A 14,037-nucleotide genomic window follows, 5' to 3' on the forward strand; every position below is an offset into this window, starting at 1 on the left:
TGGGGGGAAGGGGGGGCAAATCGGAAACAGCCGGGAGAGAAAAGGGAGTCGGACAGCAAAAAGAGACGAGGAGCGGGAACAATGAGAGAGACACCGGTACCCGCACGTGCGTTTTCCTTGATGCTTCTTCTATGTCTACACACGCAGGAAGAGAGGTGTGTGTGTGCGTCTATTGTGTCGGCGCGTATGGTCCCTCAGTATGTCTCTTTCGTAGCCAAACGCGTCTCCTGTCTGATTCTCTGTTGTGCAGTGGTATTGCCCTGCAAGTGGTCTTGTGGGCGTAAAGTAGCGTCTGTGTCTTCGACGTCGCGGCTGATGAAACGAGAGAAAAAAATGAGTGTGCACCGGACGGAGGGCGTAGGGTGGGGGGTCTATTGTAGCTTAACGAGTCACTAGGAGAAGGAAGAAAGGCGGGAAAAGAATGAAGGGGCCGACAACTTCACAAAGAAGCGCACGTCTGACACACGCACGCGCGCACGTGAGAGACGTGCACGGGTGGAAATGACAAAAAGACACGGAAGAAGGTTGCACCGACAGCGTCAATGATGAGCCTTCCCCCTGTGAGCATCACATGCGCGTTGTGTTGTTTTGCCTTGGCGTCACCATCTCTCTTTCAAAGTATTCATCGTCTCCCACCGTTGCGTGTGTCGCTGCCACTCATAGAAACGTCCCGCCTCCCCTCTACATTTTTTTCCTCCTTTCCCATTTCAGATATATATTTTTCCCGGCTTGCATTCGCCTCGGGGCGCAGCAGCAGCAGCAGCAACACACACACACACACACACGCAGTGCACTTAGGTGCGCCTGCGTCTGCGTCTGCGTCTCAGTTTTCGTGTGTGTGTGTGTGTGCGAGCGGATTGTCACCCTTCACCGCTCTCTTTTCTTCTCTCCTCTCGTCTCATGCGTTTGTTGTGCTGATTTTTCCTCGTCTTCTCTCTTGACCTCATTTCTGTTGTTCTCCTCGTTTCATTATTTGCCTGTCAATCGCTGATTTGGCTCTCGTGGTCTCTTCCTTCCTTCCTTCCCTCCCCCCCCCCTCTCTCTCTCTCTCTCTCGCAGCCTGTGAAGAGCGAGCAGTCGCAATAGTGGTTGCAACTGGCGCACCCATACGCATAGCGGGCACGTGGCCATTCCTCCCCCCTTCTCTTTGGCACGGCACGACCAAGGCGTAAGCCGGCTCGCAAACAACAGCCGCAAAGAAGAACGACGGAGGTTATCGGGCGAAGCGGTGAGGTAAGCACGCATCTTCGGGGCCAGCTGATATAGCTCACCTTAACGGAAAGCACACACACACACACACTGCCGCTCGTGCAAGCATCAATCATGGCGCCATTGCATACACTTCGCGCCGCAGCGCTCTTTTGTGTCCTCCTGATCACCGGCGTGGCGTGCATTGGCGTTACCGGCATCGATGCCAACTCCGATGTGATAGTGCAGACGACGCCGGCGCAGCCGCTGCTGGATGTTGTCTTCCTTGCCACCACCTCGCTAGACCCTGACAGGACGCTGTATATCTCTTCTACCAGCAACTGCGGCAGTCGGATCTCGCCAATCTGCACGCAGGGTCACACCCAAGTCGGCGTAAACTACAACAGCTCAACCTGCATCTTCAACGTCACGTCCGCCTCTCTCGGCTTGAATGCGGCGACGACGTCGTTGATTCCCGCACTGCACTGGTGTAGCAGCGCCACCGGCTCCACCTTCTTCGCGACGTTGCACATGAACGTGGTGCGAATGACACCCGCCTATGCCTATTATAGTACGGTGACGACCTTTACCTTCAACCTGGCGACCCCCGTTGGCACCACGGTGGGTCTGTACACGGAGAGCAGCTGTTTTAAACTGTTGGGTGGGCTGTCATTGACAACGCTGGAGAGTTCGCGCGAGCTGACGGCGGACATCGGCCCCCGCACGGTCACGTACGTCTGTGCGTCCATTCCAACCGTCTTCAACAGCGTCACCGTCATGGCAGTGCGCTCAGTTGTGTACGGCGTGTCTCCGTACGACATCTACACTACCCAGGGCATTCGCCACCGTAACGTCGCCATCAGCTCCTCCACTTCGTTTCACTACATGTCGCTCTCCACCGACCCGCAGTGCTTGACGCTGGCGCAGCCATATCAGCAGACGGGGACGGGCGAGGCCCTGCTGACCGTCAAGGTACCACGCGGCTCGTACTACTTCTGTGGTGTCATCATCCGCGGCCTCGAGGGGGTTGGAGTGTTTGTGCCGGCTCGTAGCACATTCGAGGTTCTGGAATACGGCCTTCAGCCGCACACCATGTACGCCGAGCACGCCACGCCGATGTCCTTCTCACTGGACGCTGTGGCTGGGCAGAGCGAGCTGCAGGGGGCCCTCTTCACGACTGCCGATTGCGGCGTGGCGAGCGGTACGCCGGTAACAAGCTGGAGCACATCGATGACGTGGACGGTTGAGTTGCCAGGCACGTACTACGCCTGTGTGCGCACACGTGGCAGCACCCTAGCCACCGAAGTGGGCTACGTAAATGAGGTCGTGATCTCTAACATCCCTGCCGTCTCTCTCGCTCGCCAGCCGGCCATCATGGGTCTCGGCGAGCTGGCCACGGTGACGCGCAGCGCCATCGATGACGTCCCCGCAGCTGTGGTGACGGTCGGGCTGTCGGCTAGCTCGAGCTGCACTACTCTCTTTGCTGGGGGCAACACAACGGAGATGGGCAGCACGGCCCCCTTTTATGTGCCTGAGAGCTCACCGAGTACTATCTACTATTGCGTGTCGAACCGGCTCACCACAGACGCGAGCGGCGGTAACAGCAGTGAGTCCACCGTGGCGGTCTACTACCCGCTTGGACTGCTAGAGCTGCGCACCTACGGCCTTTCCTACCCTCCCCTACGCACCAATACAACGATGGAGGTGGGTCTGGACACCGACGTTACGTTTGATGACAACACCTCCATATGCCTGACGCCTGCTCTTCTCCCCAGCAGCAGCAATGACGCCACTAGCAGCAGCCTCATCGAGGATGACGCTTGCGACGCCGCAATCGCCGCCAGCAACGATCGTGCCATAACATTTCATCTCTCCAGCCTCACTTTTCAACTCTCCCCCGTGTCGTTCTCAGTGGCGGGCAGCTGGCTTCTTTGCGTTCGGGAGCCTCGCGTGATGGGCAGCGCGTACATGCGGCTACGCACGCTGCGCGTGTACGGCAACGCTACTGTGACCCCGGGCGGCGTTATCCGAGGCATTCCAGCACGGCTTGACGTAGCAGCAATTCCACCATCAACGGCAGTGAGCTTGACGACGGACAGTGACTGCTCGGCCGGTATGCCGGTGGTAACCACGACGCAGTCGAGCTTGATTGGCACGGCCTCCCTACTCTTCACATACCCCACCATCGGCAACCTCCTTCTCTGCGTTGGCTACCGAGGGGAGCACATGTCACAGGGCACGGCAGCGCAGCTGATGGTGGCTGGTACTGTGGCGAGCACGGATGTCCGTGTCGTGCCATCTCTGGCCGTCGATTCAGTACTGACGCAGCTGACTTTTTCCGCACCAGGCGCGTCGTTGCTGAGGGGCCACACCGCGCTGCTGGTGCCACCAAACGCTGACGGCAGGAGCCCGACTACCTGTCCTACATCCGCCACTGCTGAACACATTCAGCTCCCCATATCCGTGCCTCCTTCCAGTACGGCCGGCGAAATCGCCGTTGCCTCCTTCACCCCTGCCAGCAGCACGGTGGGCACCGCGTACCTTGTGTGTGTTGGCCAGGCCGGCGCATTTGTTCCAACTGGGGCCCTGACCGTCGCCACCGCGCCAACGGTGACGGCTGATCCGTCGCCGCTCGCCTTTGGGCTCCCAGCATACGTGTTCTTCAGCAGTGCGATCATGTCCCTCTCCCAGGCAGACACATTCACCGTTATCAAAGTCACCGACAGCTGCACTTCGGACCTGAGCGTCGCCACTGTATTGGCCACGGGGAGCATCATCCCTTCCACAGGGGCTGCACAACCGTTTCTAGTGCCGTCTCTCTCTAGCGCAGTAACTTCGGTGCGACTGTGCGTGGCGCAGAGGAGCCAGCTCGTCGACAAGACACTCGGCTACGCAGATGCAGGCGCCATAGCACTGATCACTTTCACGTCCGTTACGAGGTATGCGCAGCGGCAGCGACCGAATATCCTGGTAGGCACACCGCTCCTCAGCACCGCAACACTCTACCTGACCAGCTGCACCAGCGTGGGGTGTGCGGCTAGCAACGCCGACGCCACATGCTCTTCCGCCCATGCGACGAAGTACACCACCTCCAGCGACTCACTACTCACCGCTCCAGTAGGCACATACTTTCTGTGCCAACAAGTGACGTGGGGTACGGTGACGTCGGTGGTGGGCTCGAACACGACGGTGGAGGTGGTGGAGCCGTTCGGCATGACCCTCTCCGTAGACCCCTCTGACATTCGCGCGTACGTGCCGTTTGGCGTGACGATGTCTGGCGGCCCTGGCGGTGCGTCGGCGGGACGCGCAGACTATCGCCTCACCGTACAGCCGGCGTCTGTCCCGTGCGCCGAGAGCGCCGCGGAGTCGCAGAGCTTTGTGGTGGGTGGCGGCACGACGGAGCTCACCATCACGGACATCGCGCCGGTGCAGAGGATCCACTTCTGCGTCCGACCGTCGCCTGTCGACGCCTTCGAGGTGCTGACTGGTACGCTGCGGCACTACATGGCGCCTGCCGCGGTGGTCGGCGACCGTGCGACGACGCTGACGTCCGGCGGCGTGACGGGTGGCGCCACGGCGGTGCTGTCGCGCACGGCGGACTGCCTCGGGGGCGTTGCTGGCGGCGGCGCCACGCCGATCGTGGACGGGAGGGCGACGTTCACTGTCGCGTCGTGCGGCGCGAACGCGGCGCTGACGTCGCTGTACTACTGCGAGGCTGCTGATGGCGGCGCGTACGCGTCCCGCGGGGCCGTGGGGCTGCTGCGCGCGAGCGGGTGCGACGGTGGCGCCGGCGCGAGCATTGCGGCGGTGGACGCGGCGCCCGGCGCTGCGATCGGCCGCTTCGGGATCGACGCCGCGTACCTGGCGAGGCCGCGGCTGTCTGCGTCGCCCGACTGCGGGGTGCTGCTGGACGCTGCGGTTGCGAGCGTTGGGTACGCGCCCGGGGCTGGCGAGCGCGCCGCGTTCCACGTGTGCGCGGTGCTCGTGGGCGACGCGAGCGTGACGTTCACGACTGCGCAGCCGACGCTGCACGTTGCGAACTGGGCTGTGTCGCCGACTGCTGCTGTGAGCCGGTACAACGCGACGCTTGGCGTTGCTGGCGCCGGCGCGGTGCGCGTGGACTACGCGACGCCGTCGAGCGAGACGTTCTTCAGCACTGCGCGCGACTGCAGCGTGCGGACGGCGAGTGCCGCGGGGCTGAGCGGCGCGTCGAAGACCGCGGCGTACCGCACGACTGGGGTGCGGGGGCTGGTGTACGTGTGCACTGTTGCGCCGCTGAGCGGGGAGACGCTGGCGGTGGCGCAGTTCCTGTCGGTGACGCCGCCGGCTGTGCGGCGCGTATCGCCCGCTGTTGTGCGCGGCGCCGAGTACAGCGCGACGCTGGTGGTGGACGGTGCGCCGCCGCTGTACTCGATGGTGCCTGGGGCGGACAGCGGGTACGCGCACAGCGGCTACTACACGAGCGCGAGCCGCGAGGTGTACATGTCTGGCGACGCGTGCGCGAGTGCGCTTGCGGGGACGAGCGCGGCGACGGTGACGCCGAGCGGCAGCGTGTCGTTTGCAACGGCGGGGATTGCGGCGAGCGTGAGGACCGTGTCGCTGTGCGCGGTGACTGCTGGCGGGCCGGCGGTGGTGCTGGCGGGCGTGGTCGTTGCGCCTGGCCGGGTGCACCCGACGACGCTGGTGTCTGGGGCGCTGGGTGCGCCGGTCTTCATACCGAGCCTGGGGGGCGTGACCGTCCAGCTGAGCGCGTCTGCGAGCGGGTGCGGGTCTGCTGCCGGGATGCCGAGCTTCACGACGGACGTGGAGGGCTACGGCACGGTGGACCTTGTGGGCGGCGACGGCGGCGCGCTTGCGCCGGGCACGTACACGCTGTGCTACGACGGCGCGCTGCGTGGTGGCGGCGGTGCTGCTGCGACGGCGCTGGAGTCGGTGGTGCTTGTGCGGGCCTCGTACTTCGACGTGCGCGGGACGACGTTCGTTGTGGGCGTGGCGGGCCGGATGCTGCTGCAGCAGGACCTGACGGCTGCGGCGCTTGTGCCCGGGTTCAGCACTGTGCGCAGCTGCACGTCTGTGTCGAGCGAGCACGGGGCGTGGGCTGCTGTGACGAGCACGTCTGTGTCGGTGACTGCGACGAGCGAGTACCGTGCTGGGCTGTACCTGTGCGCGCGTGCGCCGGTGAACGGGACGCTTGTCGCGGTGCCCGGGGCGTGGGCTGGGCAGCGGAGCGTGCGGTTCGCTGCGTCTGCGATACAGCTGCCGTCTGCTGGGTGGGACGCGTGCACGACGTACACGCTGGACCGGTGCTACCCGCCGGGCGCGAGCGCGAGCAGTGCGACGTCGGTGCTTGCTGTTGTGCGCGGGGACTGCTGCGGCGCGTCGCGCACGAGTGCGGTTGTTGGGGAGGCGAGCATGGCGAGCGGGACGTGCGAGCTGACGCTGGACTACGACAAGGTGTCCGCGTACCCCGCGGGGTCGACGTACCACGTGTGCGTGTGGGACAGCGCGGACGACACCGTGTGCACGACTGTGAGCGAGGCGCTGGTGAGCACGAACTGCACGCGCGGTGGCGGCGCTGGCCGCGGGCTGAGCCGTGGCGCTGTTGCCGGTGTCGTTGTCGCGTGCGTTGTGGGTGGTGGAGTTGTGGTGATGGTTTTATTTGCTGTGTGGTTCTTCTGCCTCTACGGCCGGCCTGCTGCTGCCGGGGACGCTAGCGAGGACTGTCGTAAGGGGAGTGTGGCCGTCTTGGCGGACTCCGTGACACGCAGTTTTAGGTTTTCCCCTACCGGGGACTGGAGTACCGCTGTGAGAACCCCTGATGTGAGAGCGTTTCCTGAAGAGGGTCATGAGCTCGGGGATGAGCTTGAAGAGTGTGGTGAATCGGGACCGGTCTTTGGAGATCACCCCGTTATGCGAAGGGACATGCGCAAGCCCGACTCGAGCTTGGGCATCGCTGACACTCTGGATGAGGTGGCGACTATTGGTAATCCTATAGTGCGACTGACGATGAAGCACGTGGAGGAGCTCATCAGGTGGAGCGATACATGGCGGCCGTCGGCGCTGCAGCTTGTTGAAATGTGGCTCTGTGCTGTGAAACCGGTCTTAGCCGAAGAGGCGCTGCAGTCCTACGCAGTACCTCCCGGAGAGCCCTCGATTCTGTCCCTACACCACGCGTTGTCGCTAGAGACAGAGCTGACGGTGGTGCTCAACTCTCCACAACAGCTACGCAGTGCGGCAGTAGCAAAGCCGCCGCTGCACCGTTCGCCGACACCGATGCCACGGTCACAACAGAGAGGGCAAGTACAGCTGCAACAGCTGTCGCAACAAGGCTGTCCGGTAGAGGCGCAGAGGTGGTCGCCTTTAATCCCTCCGCCGCAGTGCTCCTTGCCAACGCACAGCCAAGAGTTTTTGCTGTCTGTTGTGTCGCGAGAGTTGACGCCGGAGGACAAGGCGCTGTGGGTCTTGTCGGAGGACGGCGGCGACTCGGAGGGTTCCGTGATGCGTGGCTTAAATCGCTGCCCTTGTGGCACCGCAGCTCCACTTATGCCGGTGGGACTGACAGCGCGGCACCTGGAAGAGGTGCGTGAGCGGAGTCACCGGATGCCATGCCTCTACAGGGAAGAGATGCGACAGTGGTTGGAGGGTGCGATGGCCGTGCCCGAGGCACGGGCCTACATGGCGAGCCTCGCTGCCAAGGCTGACAGCAATCCACCATCATCACCATCGGCCCCGCCTCAGGGGCCCGCCAATCGGGCGGTGTCACCGCTGGTCGTTGTGAACCAGAAATGTGTTTCCTTCGGAAAGTCTCGAACGATGCCGACTTCATTGCGCATTGCTCCAGGGACTGCGCGGGCCATCGTGCCAAGCGCAGCACCGCCTGTGTCTGCGCAGGCGCAGGCGTGGCCGCTTCCAGAAGCGCGCAACTCGTCGCTGCGGTCTCGCTTCGATTACGCACGGGTTCCGACCCTCATTCGTAGCGCCTCCGTCTCCTTTGGCGTGTCTTTTGACACCAGCGGGGCGCTGCGACTACCACAATGCGTGCCAGCCACGGCAGCGACGGACTCGGCTCGCCTTGAGCAGAAACAGAGCGCGCCTCAGCTACCCGACTTGCCATCACCGTCAAGCGAATGGCCGCCGATGTACACCTGGTACGAGCTGGCCAGCATCGGACCCGCGGTGACGGGCAACATGGATAGCAGCTCCATCAATCACGGTAACTGGCAGAGCTCTGGGGTCAGCGGGCCGTTGCCGTCGTGCGGTGACGCTGCTGATGGGTTTCACCGGTACGAGAGCCAGTGGCAACAATTCTTGTGATGGCACCACCGGCTGGATTTTCCCCGTTTCTCCCGCTCCGATGACGGGGGACTGACGCACCAGCGCGCTCTTCTGCTCTTTTCTTCGGCTTCACATTGTCAGTGTCGTTATCGAGCCTTTGTGCACTTTTTATGGGTGTTGCAAACTCCTCTCTCCACTCTGCACCGCCTGGCCCCCCTCCCCCAATAAAGGCTCCCCATCCAGACCATGGCTCGTGCTTGTGACCGGGGAGATGGCACTGCTCTTGATGTGCTCTTCCAGTCTTTCTGTTGGCGCGCGCGTGCGTGTTTGGGAATCTTCGTGTGTGTTGTCGTCGGTCCGCTGAGGTGCTGGCTGCCTCTACTCCGAGCGGTGGCTACTGATGCTGGCGCTGTGTGCCTGCCTGTCTGTGTCTCTCTCTGCAACTCTCTTCGAGTGTTCACCTTTGCTTCTCCCCCAGCGAGCCGCGTCTCTGACAGCGTTTCACGCGAACGAACAGAGTGAAAGAGAGATGTGCCACACAGGAGAAGCGAAGCGTATGAGCAGCGTACCCTTGGCACACCTGTGCGTGTGCACGTGGCTCCCCAAGGAGAGGGGAGGGGGTCCGTGAGGTGACGGTGGGGCGCATCGCCGCTATCATCACCAAGACCACCGTCATCTCTGGTTCTCTCACTCGTTCAGATTTCGTTGCCGCCGCCCTTCTTTGCACTTTCGCGTCTTCGGTTGCTTCATAATGTGTGTTTTCATGCTTAATTGTGTGTGTGTGTGTGTGTGCTGTCGTGCCTGTTCGGCTGTCGACTTGGTCGGTACTGGCGATTTTAACCCGCGCATATTTTTTTTGGGTGCTCGTCCGCGCGACACCGTGCGCGACACCACGCCCCGTCCACGCCCCTCTTCCTACTTTTAACCTTCAGAGGGTGTCTGCGTAATGTGTTTGTATTCTTTCGTGTATTTCTCCCCTCTTCATTGACTACTCCCGCCGCTGACTGATGTTCTGCTCTTGGTTCCCTCACTCTGTTCTCCCCTCCCCTCCCCCTTCACTCTTGTCACCCCCCCTCTCTCGCCTGCTCACTTCATCTCTCATCTCTTTTTGGTGCCTCTCCACGTTGTCTCTCTCTCCCTTTCATTTTCTCCCTCTTTTTCCTTTGCCTCTGTTGTCGTTCTCGTCTTACCCCCCTCCTCCTCCTCTCCCTCCCCCTGTCCTCTGGATCGTCGCTGCTGTGGTGTTGTGCCGCTTTGCGGTATGATGTCTGCGCTCTCTCTGTTCTGCTCTCTTTCAGGCGGAGTATTCCCTCTTCGTTGTCGCTTCTTGAGTTGCCTTGTTTCCCCTTTCGCCAGATGCATGTGTACGCGTCTATCTCTCTCTCTCTGTGGCTGTACCACACCCATTCTCTGCACCCTCGTCGGATGTGTTTATCGCTTCCTCTAGTTCGCCTCTCTACTTTCCCTCTGTACTTGCCTCGTCCTGTCTCTCCCGCTCCCTCCCACACACTCTCTCTTGCTGCTCCTCCACCTTTTGGCAGCGCGCTTTGCTGTGCTGTGTCATGAAGGGTGTGCCGTTGAATGCTCATCTCTTCGCCCCCTCTTCTCCCTCGACGTGTGCTGTGCCGTGTGCGTTGGTGCCCTTCCCCTTTTCTCTTTCCATTTCTTCGGCTCTCTTTTGGTGTTTGCCGTCATTCTTCTCCCCCCGTTTCGTTTGACCGCGTGTCGTGTGTCTCCCTGTCTTCAGTCCTCCTCCTTGTCCCCCCCTTCCTCTCTTGTCGTGGCCCTGTGCTGCGCCTGTGCGCTTGTGGGCACTCGCGCTTGGGGTACTTGGGGTATTGAGTGACTACGCGTCTCCCTCGCTGTTGGCTGTTCTGTCTCCTCTCTCACGCTTCCTCCCTCTTCCCCTTTCGTTTTCTTGGCGCAGGGGGGGGGCAGAGGGGCAGAGGGGCTCTTCTCCCCCCTGCCCACGCCGTTTTCTCTCTTCCCCCAGCGTGCACGTGCGCGCGACTGAGTAAAGTGTTTGTGGGTTGAAGTGCCTGTGCTTGCTGCTGCTGTGTCGGCTGTTTTGGTTGTGAAGTGCGTATGATGAGGCGGTGGCGCTGCGCGCAGCTTTTTCGCTGTTTCCCTTGCTTAGCTTTGTGTGTCACCGTCTGCCCGAGTGGCATGCATGGCGGATGGCAGAGCGGCGCAGAGTGGGCGCAAGTGTGGACGTGTGGGTGTGGGTGCCGAGCTGTAGTGGTGCGCATGCGCCTGCCCGTCTCTTTCTTCCTTCAGTTTCTTCCAGAGTTTCGCTTTTCGGCTGTTGAGGGGGTGGGCTTCGTCTTTAGTTCGGCGCGGCGTTCACGCTCTCGAGCACTTTACCACGTACGCAGGTCTCGTGTGCGTGTAGCGCACCCATCGCGCCTGAGTTGTTGGCGCACTGTCTTGCCGCTGGCGGTGATGAATTCTGCAGTCCGTAGAGGGTGGGGTGGGTGACTGGGGTGTCTCCGACTGCCTCTGTGCCCGTCTCTCTTTCCCTCACTGCGAGAGTGTCGGGTGTGCACGGGGCCGCGTTCCCTGTGGCCCCGCGGACGTTGGGCCTTTTCATTCTTGCGTTTCGTTTTCACCGTCGTCGCTGCTGACGCTGTGGTTGTATGTGCACATCTCTGCAGGGAGGAGAGGACGAGGGGCCTCGCCTCTCTGCTCGGCCTCTTTTCGCGGCCCTTTTTGGTCTCCAGACGGCGACGTGGTGTTTGTTCTCATCGCCCAGGCTTGGGGCCCTCCCCCCTCCTTTCGCCTCTCTCCTTCGCCAGCGTCGTCTCCGTGCATGTGACTTCATTCAGGCCGGGGCTCTGTACAACCACCATAAGTGTAACGCCGGCCGCATCGGCGCTGTGGTGGGTGCGCGCTGGTGCCGCATTCACTACGGGACTGACTCTCAACGAGGGTCACGAGCTTCTCAACGAGTGCGCTTCTGTGGATGTGTCCAGTCATGCGCTGCCGACTTCCGCTTCCCCGCTCGTGAGGCGGCAGCGCCGCGAATGCCTGAGAGTGCAAACACTCGTGTGAATGAGGAGCGGGCCGAGAGGGCAGGAGGGGAGAGGGAGGCGCGAGGCGGAGTATCCGAGAGGCGCTCGTTTTTTTCCCCCTCCCTCTCTTTCGCTTCGTCCCTTTTCCGTTTTGTGGTTGTGCGCCCCCTCCCGCCCTCCCCCCTCCTCCCAACACATCGTGCAGCTCGCGATTCTTCTCGTCGTCGTCGGTCACGTGTTCCACTCCTCCACCCGTGTGTGCCCGCTCACTTCCATGCACGCGTCCCTCTTATGGTGTCACGTCCCCCTCTCCCCCTCCCCCCCTTCCCCCACAACATTACGTAGGTAAATACAGGCGCGGTGAATCACCCAGCCCCTCTTCCGTGCAAGCGCGCGCATTCAGCCCTCTCCCACACCCCGCGGTGATATGCCCAATCCACTTGTGCGGCTGGGGAAGGAACTCAAGGAGGCGACGGAGCACCCCGACCCGGATATCCACCTGGAACTGTATGACCCCGCCAAGGGCAACGACGCTGGGCGCAGTAGCCAAGGGGTCGCATTGCAGTCCTCGCAGCAGCCCGGACTTTACTCGTGGCTGGCCATTCTCAAAGGCCCACCCGACACGCCGTTTGAGGGTGGCCGGTATCGCCTGGTGCTGAGCATCCCGCACGAGTACCCCCTCGTCCCCCCGAAGGCCGCCTTCATTACGAAAGTGTTCCACCCCAACGTCGAGTTCAACACGGGCAATGTCTGCCTCGATATTCTCAAGAAGCGGTGGTCGCCGGTGTGGACGCTGAGCTCCGTGTGCCGTGCGATTCTCAACCTGCTGGCAGAGCCAGAGTCGGATAGCCCGTTCAACTGCGATGCCGGAAACCTCCTGCGTGCTGGTGACATGGAGGGCTATGCGAGTCTGGTGCGGTACTACGCCATCACCGACGCAGGTGCGCCGCCGTTTGCTGAAGACGAGTAGTGCCCACTGGAGGAGCACCAACACCCCGGAAAGGAGTAACTGCGGCGCAGTAGCCGAACATGTTTGCAAAAAAAGGGTTGGACAGAGATACTGAGTGACCGGTATGTGTGTGTGTGTGTGTGTGTGTGTGTGTGTGTGTGCTCGCTTGTTACTGCTGCTGCTGCTGTTGCTGATTTAGTTCCCGCTGCCTTCCACTCCTCCCCTGTCGTAGGGTGGGCTTTCACGCATTTGTTTGGGGGATGCAGCGAATTTGTGCTTCTACGATCGAATGCTCTCTCTTGTGTTTTTACGGCGGTGCCTCTGTGGATAGGATTGTAGCGTAGCGGTGTGGTGTGGTGTGGGGGTGCCAGAGACTGTCAAGGCGGGCCTTGTCCTTCCGCTGCTGGTTGGTAGACCTGCGCCCTTGTGCTGCCTCCTCGTTGTGCCCCACTTTCCCGCACACATGCGCATCTCCGCCTTCGCTGTCGCCTCTTTTTCTTCTTTTTTTTTTGGGTTTTGCTCCGGAACTGAACTTCTACTCTCCCGCACACCGTCGTCATCGTGCGCACCTAAACTTTAGCACCGCCAGTGGACGCTGTCGCCAAGAAAATGAGCCTCGTCGGACTCACTGAAGCCTCCTCAGCAGGGAGGGGGGGGGGGAGAGGCCTTGTGTGGAGAGTGTACCCGGCTGCACCTTTCCTCTTTCTTCGGTAGTTTCTGTCGTCAGGAAGGCGTGCTGATGCTCGCCGTTACAACTGCATTCAGTACTGTGTTCTCTCCCCCTTCTCTTCACCACTTCCGGCACGATCTGCGGTGCTGATGATAGCGCCGAGGACATGTACACAGCACCTCCTCTCGCTCACCTTGCACCCGTTCCCCTCTTCGTCTCCTTCCTCCTCTCTACTTCCCGCTGCCCCCCTCTTCTCCGCCTCGTCTCTCTCATCGGATGACGGTGCGTGCTGGCGACAAACGTGACGATCTTCGTGTTGTCGTTGTCGTCGTTCACATTCACACGAACTGCCCCACCTCACTCGCGCGCGCACACCCGCTTTCTCTTTTCTTGTTCGTGTCGTCACGCATTCAAGCTTCACAGAACGTCTTGTGGTCACCCCTCATTTTCTACTAGCCTCCTTCCATCTCTCTTCCCTCCCACCTCACCTCACCTCGCTTCTTTCTCTTTCTCTTTCTCTTTCTCTGTCCCGACGCGGTCACCTTCTTCTCGTTACCGAAGGCCCCTTAACGCTGAGGTTTTTGGCGATCATCAAAGGGTCTTACCGCACACCTCCCTCGTCGTATTTCCTGCTGCTGTCGCGGGGCCTACTAGCGATTGATCGACATTACCATTCTTCTCTCATCTTTTTCCTTTCTAGTTTGTAAGCAGCTCTCCTCACCTATTTTTCCTCGCTCTGTGCCTGCTTCCTCCCTCTTCCCCTGACATCGCACGTCGGAGCTCCTTCCCGAGTCCACTGCACAACTACGCGGACGTGCGTCGTTGGCAGCTGAGGTTTTGTTGTCTTCTTTGGCTCTCTCTCTCAACGCGGTAGCCCACGTTTCCGCTTACGCGCACACTTCTCGCTCGTCTGCGTTCTTCCTCTCTTCGGCTAGTCGCGCGTT

The 14,037-nt window shown here is 61.2% G+C and overlaps 2 protein-coding genes across 2 annotated transcripts; both read left to right on the forward strand.

The window, feature by feature from the left end:
* Positions 1-1,323: 1,323 nt before the first annotated feature.
* Positions 1,324-8,502, forward strand: LBRM_07_0890 (hypothetical protein, unknown function; the record flags this gene model as incomplete). The annotated part of the gene is made up of 1 exon (XM_001562534.2): positions 1,324-8,502. One exon carries the CDS (start codon positions 1,324-1,326, stop codon positions 8,500-8,502), a length of 7,179 nt encoding a protein of 2,392 aa, XP_001562584.2.
* Positions 8,503-11,901: 3,399 nt separating this feature from the next.
* On the forward strand, positions 11,902-12,444 carry LBRM_07_0900 (putative ubiquitin-protein ligase; the record flags this gene model as incomplete). The annotated part of the gene is made up of 1 exon (XM_001562535.1): positions 11,902-12,444. One exon carries the CDS (start codon positions 11,902-11,904, stop codon positions 12,442-12,444), a length of 543 nt encoding a protein of 180 aa, XP_001562585.1.
* Between the last annotated feature and the right edge of the window lie 1,593 nt (positions 12,445-14,037).

The sequence above is a fragment of the Leishmania braziliensis genome, chromosome 7 (assembly GCF_000002845.2).
Source record: "Leishmania braziliensis MHOM/BR/75/M2904 complete genome, chromosome 7".
NCBI lineage: Eukaryota > Euglenozoa > Kinetoplastea > Trypanosomatida > Trypanosomatidae > Leishmania > Leishmania braziliensis.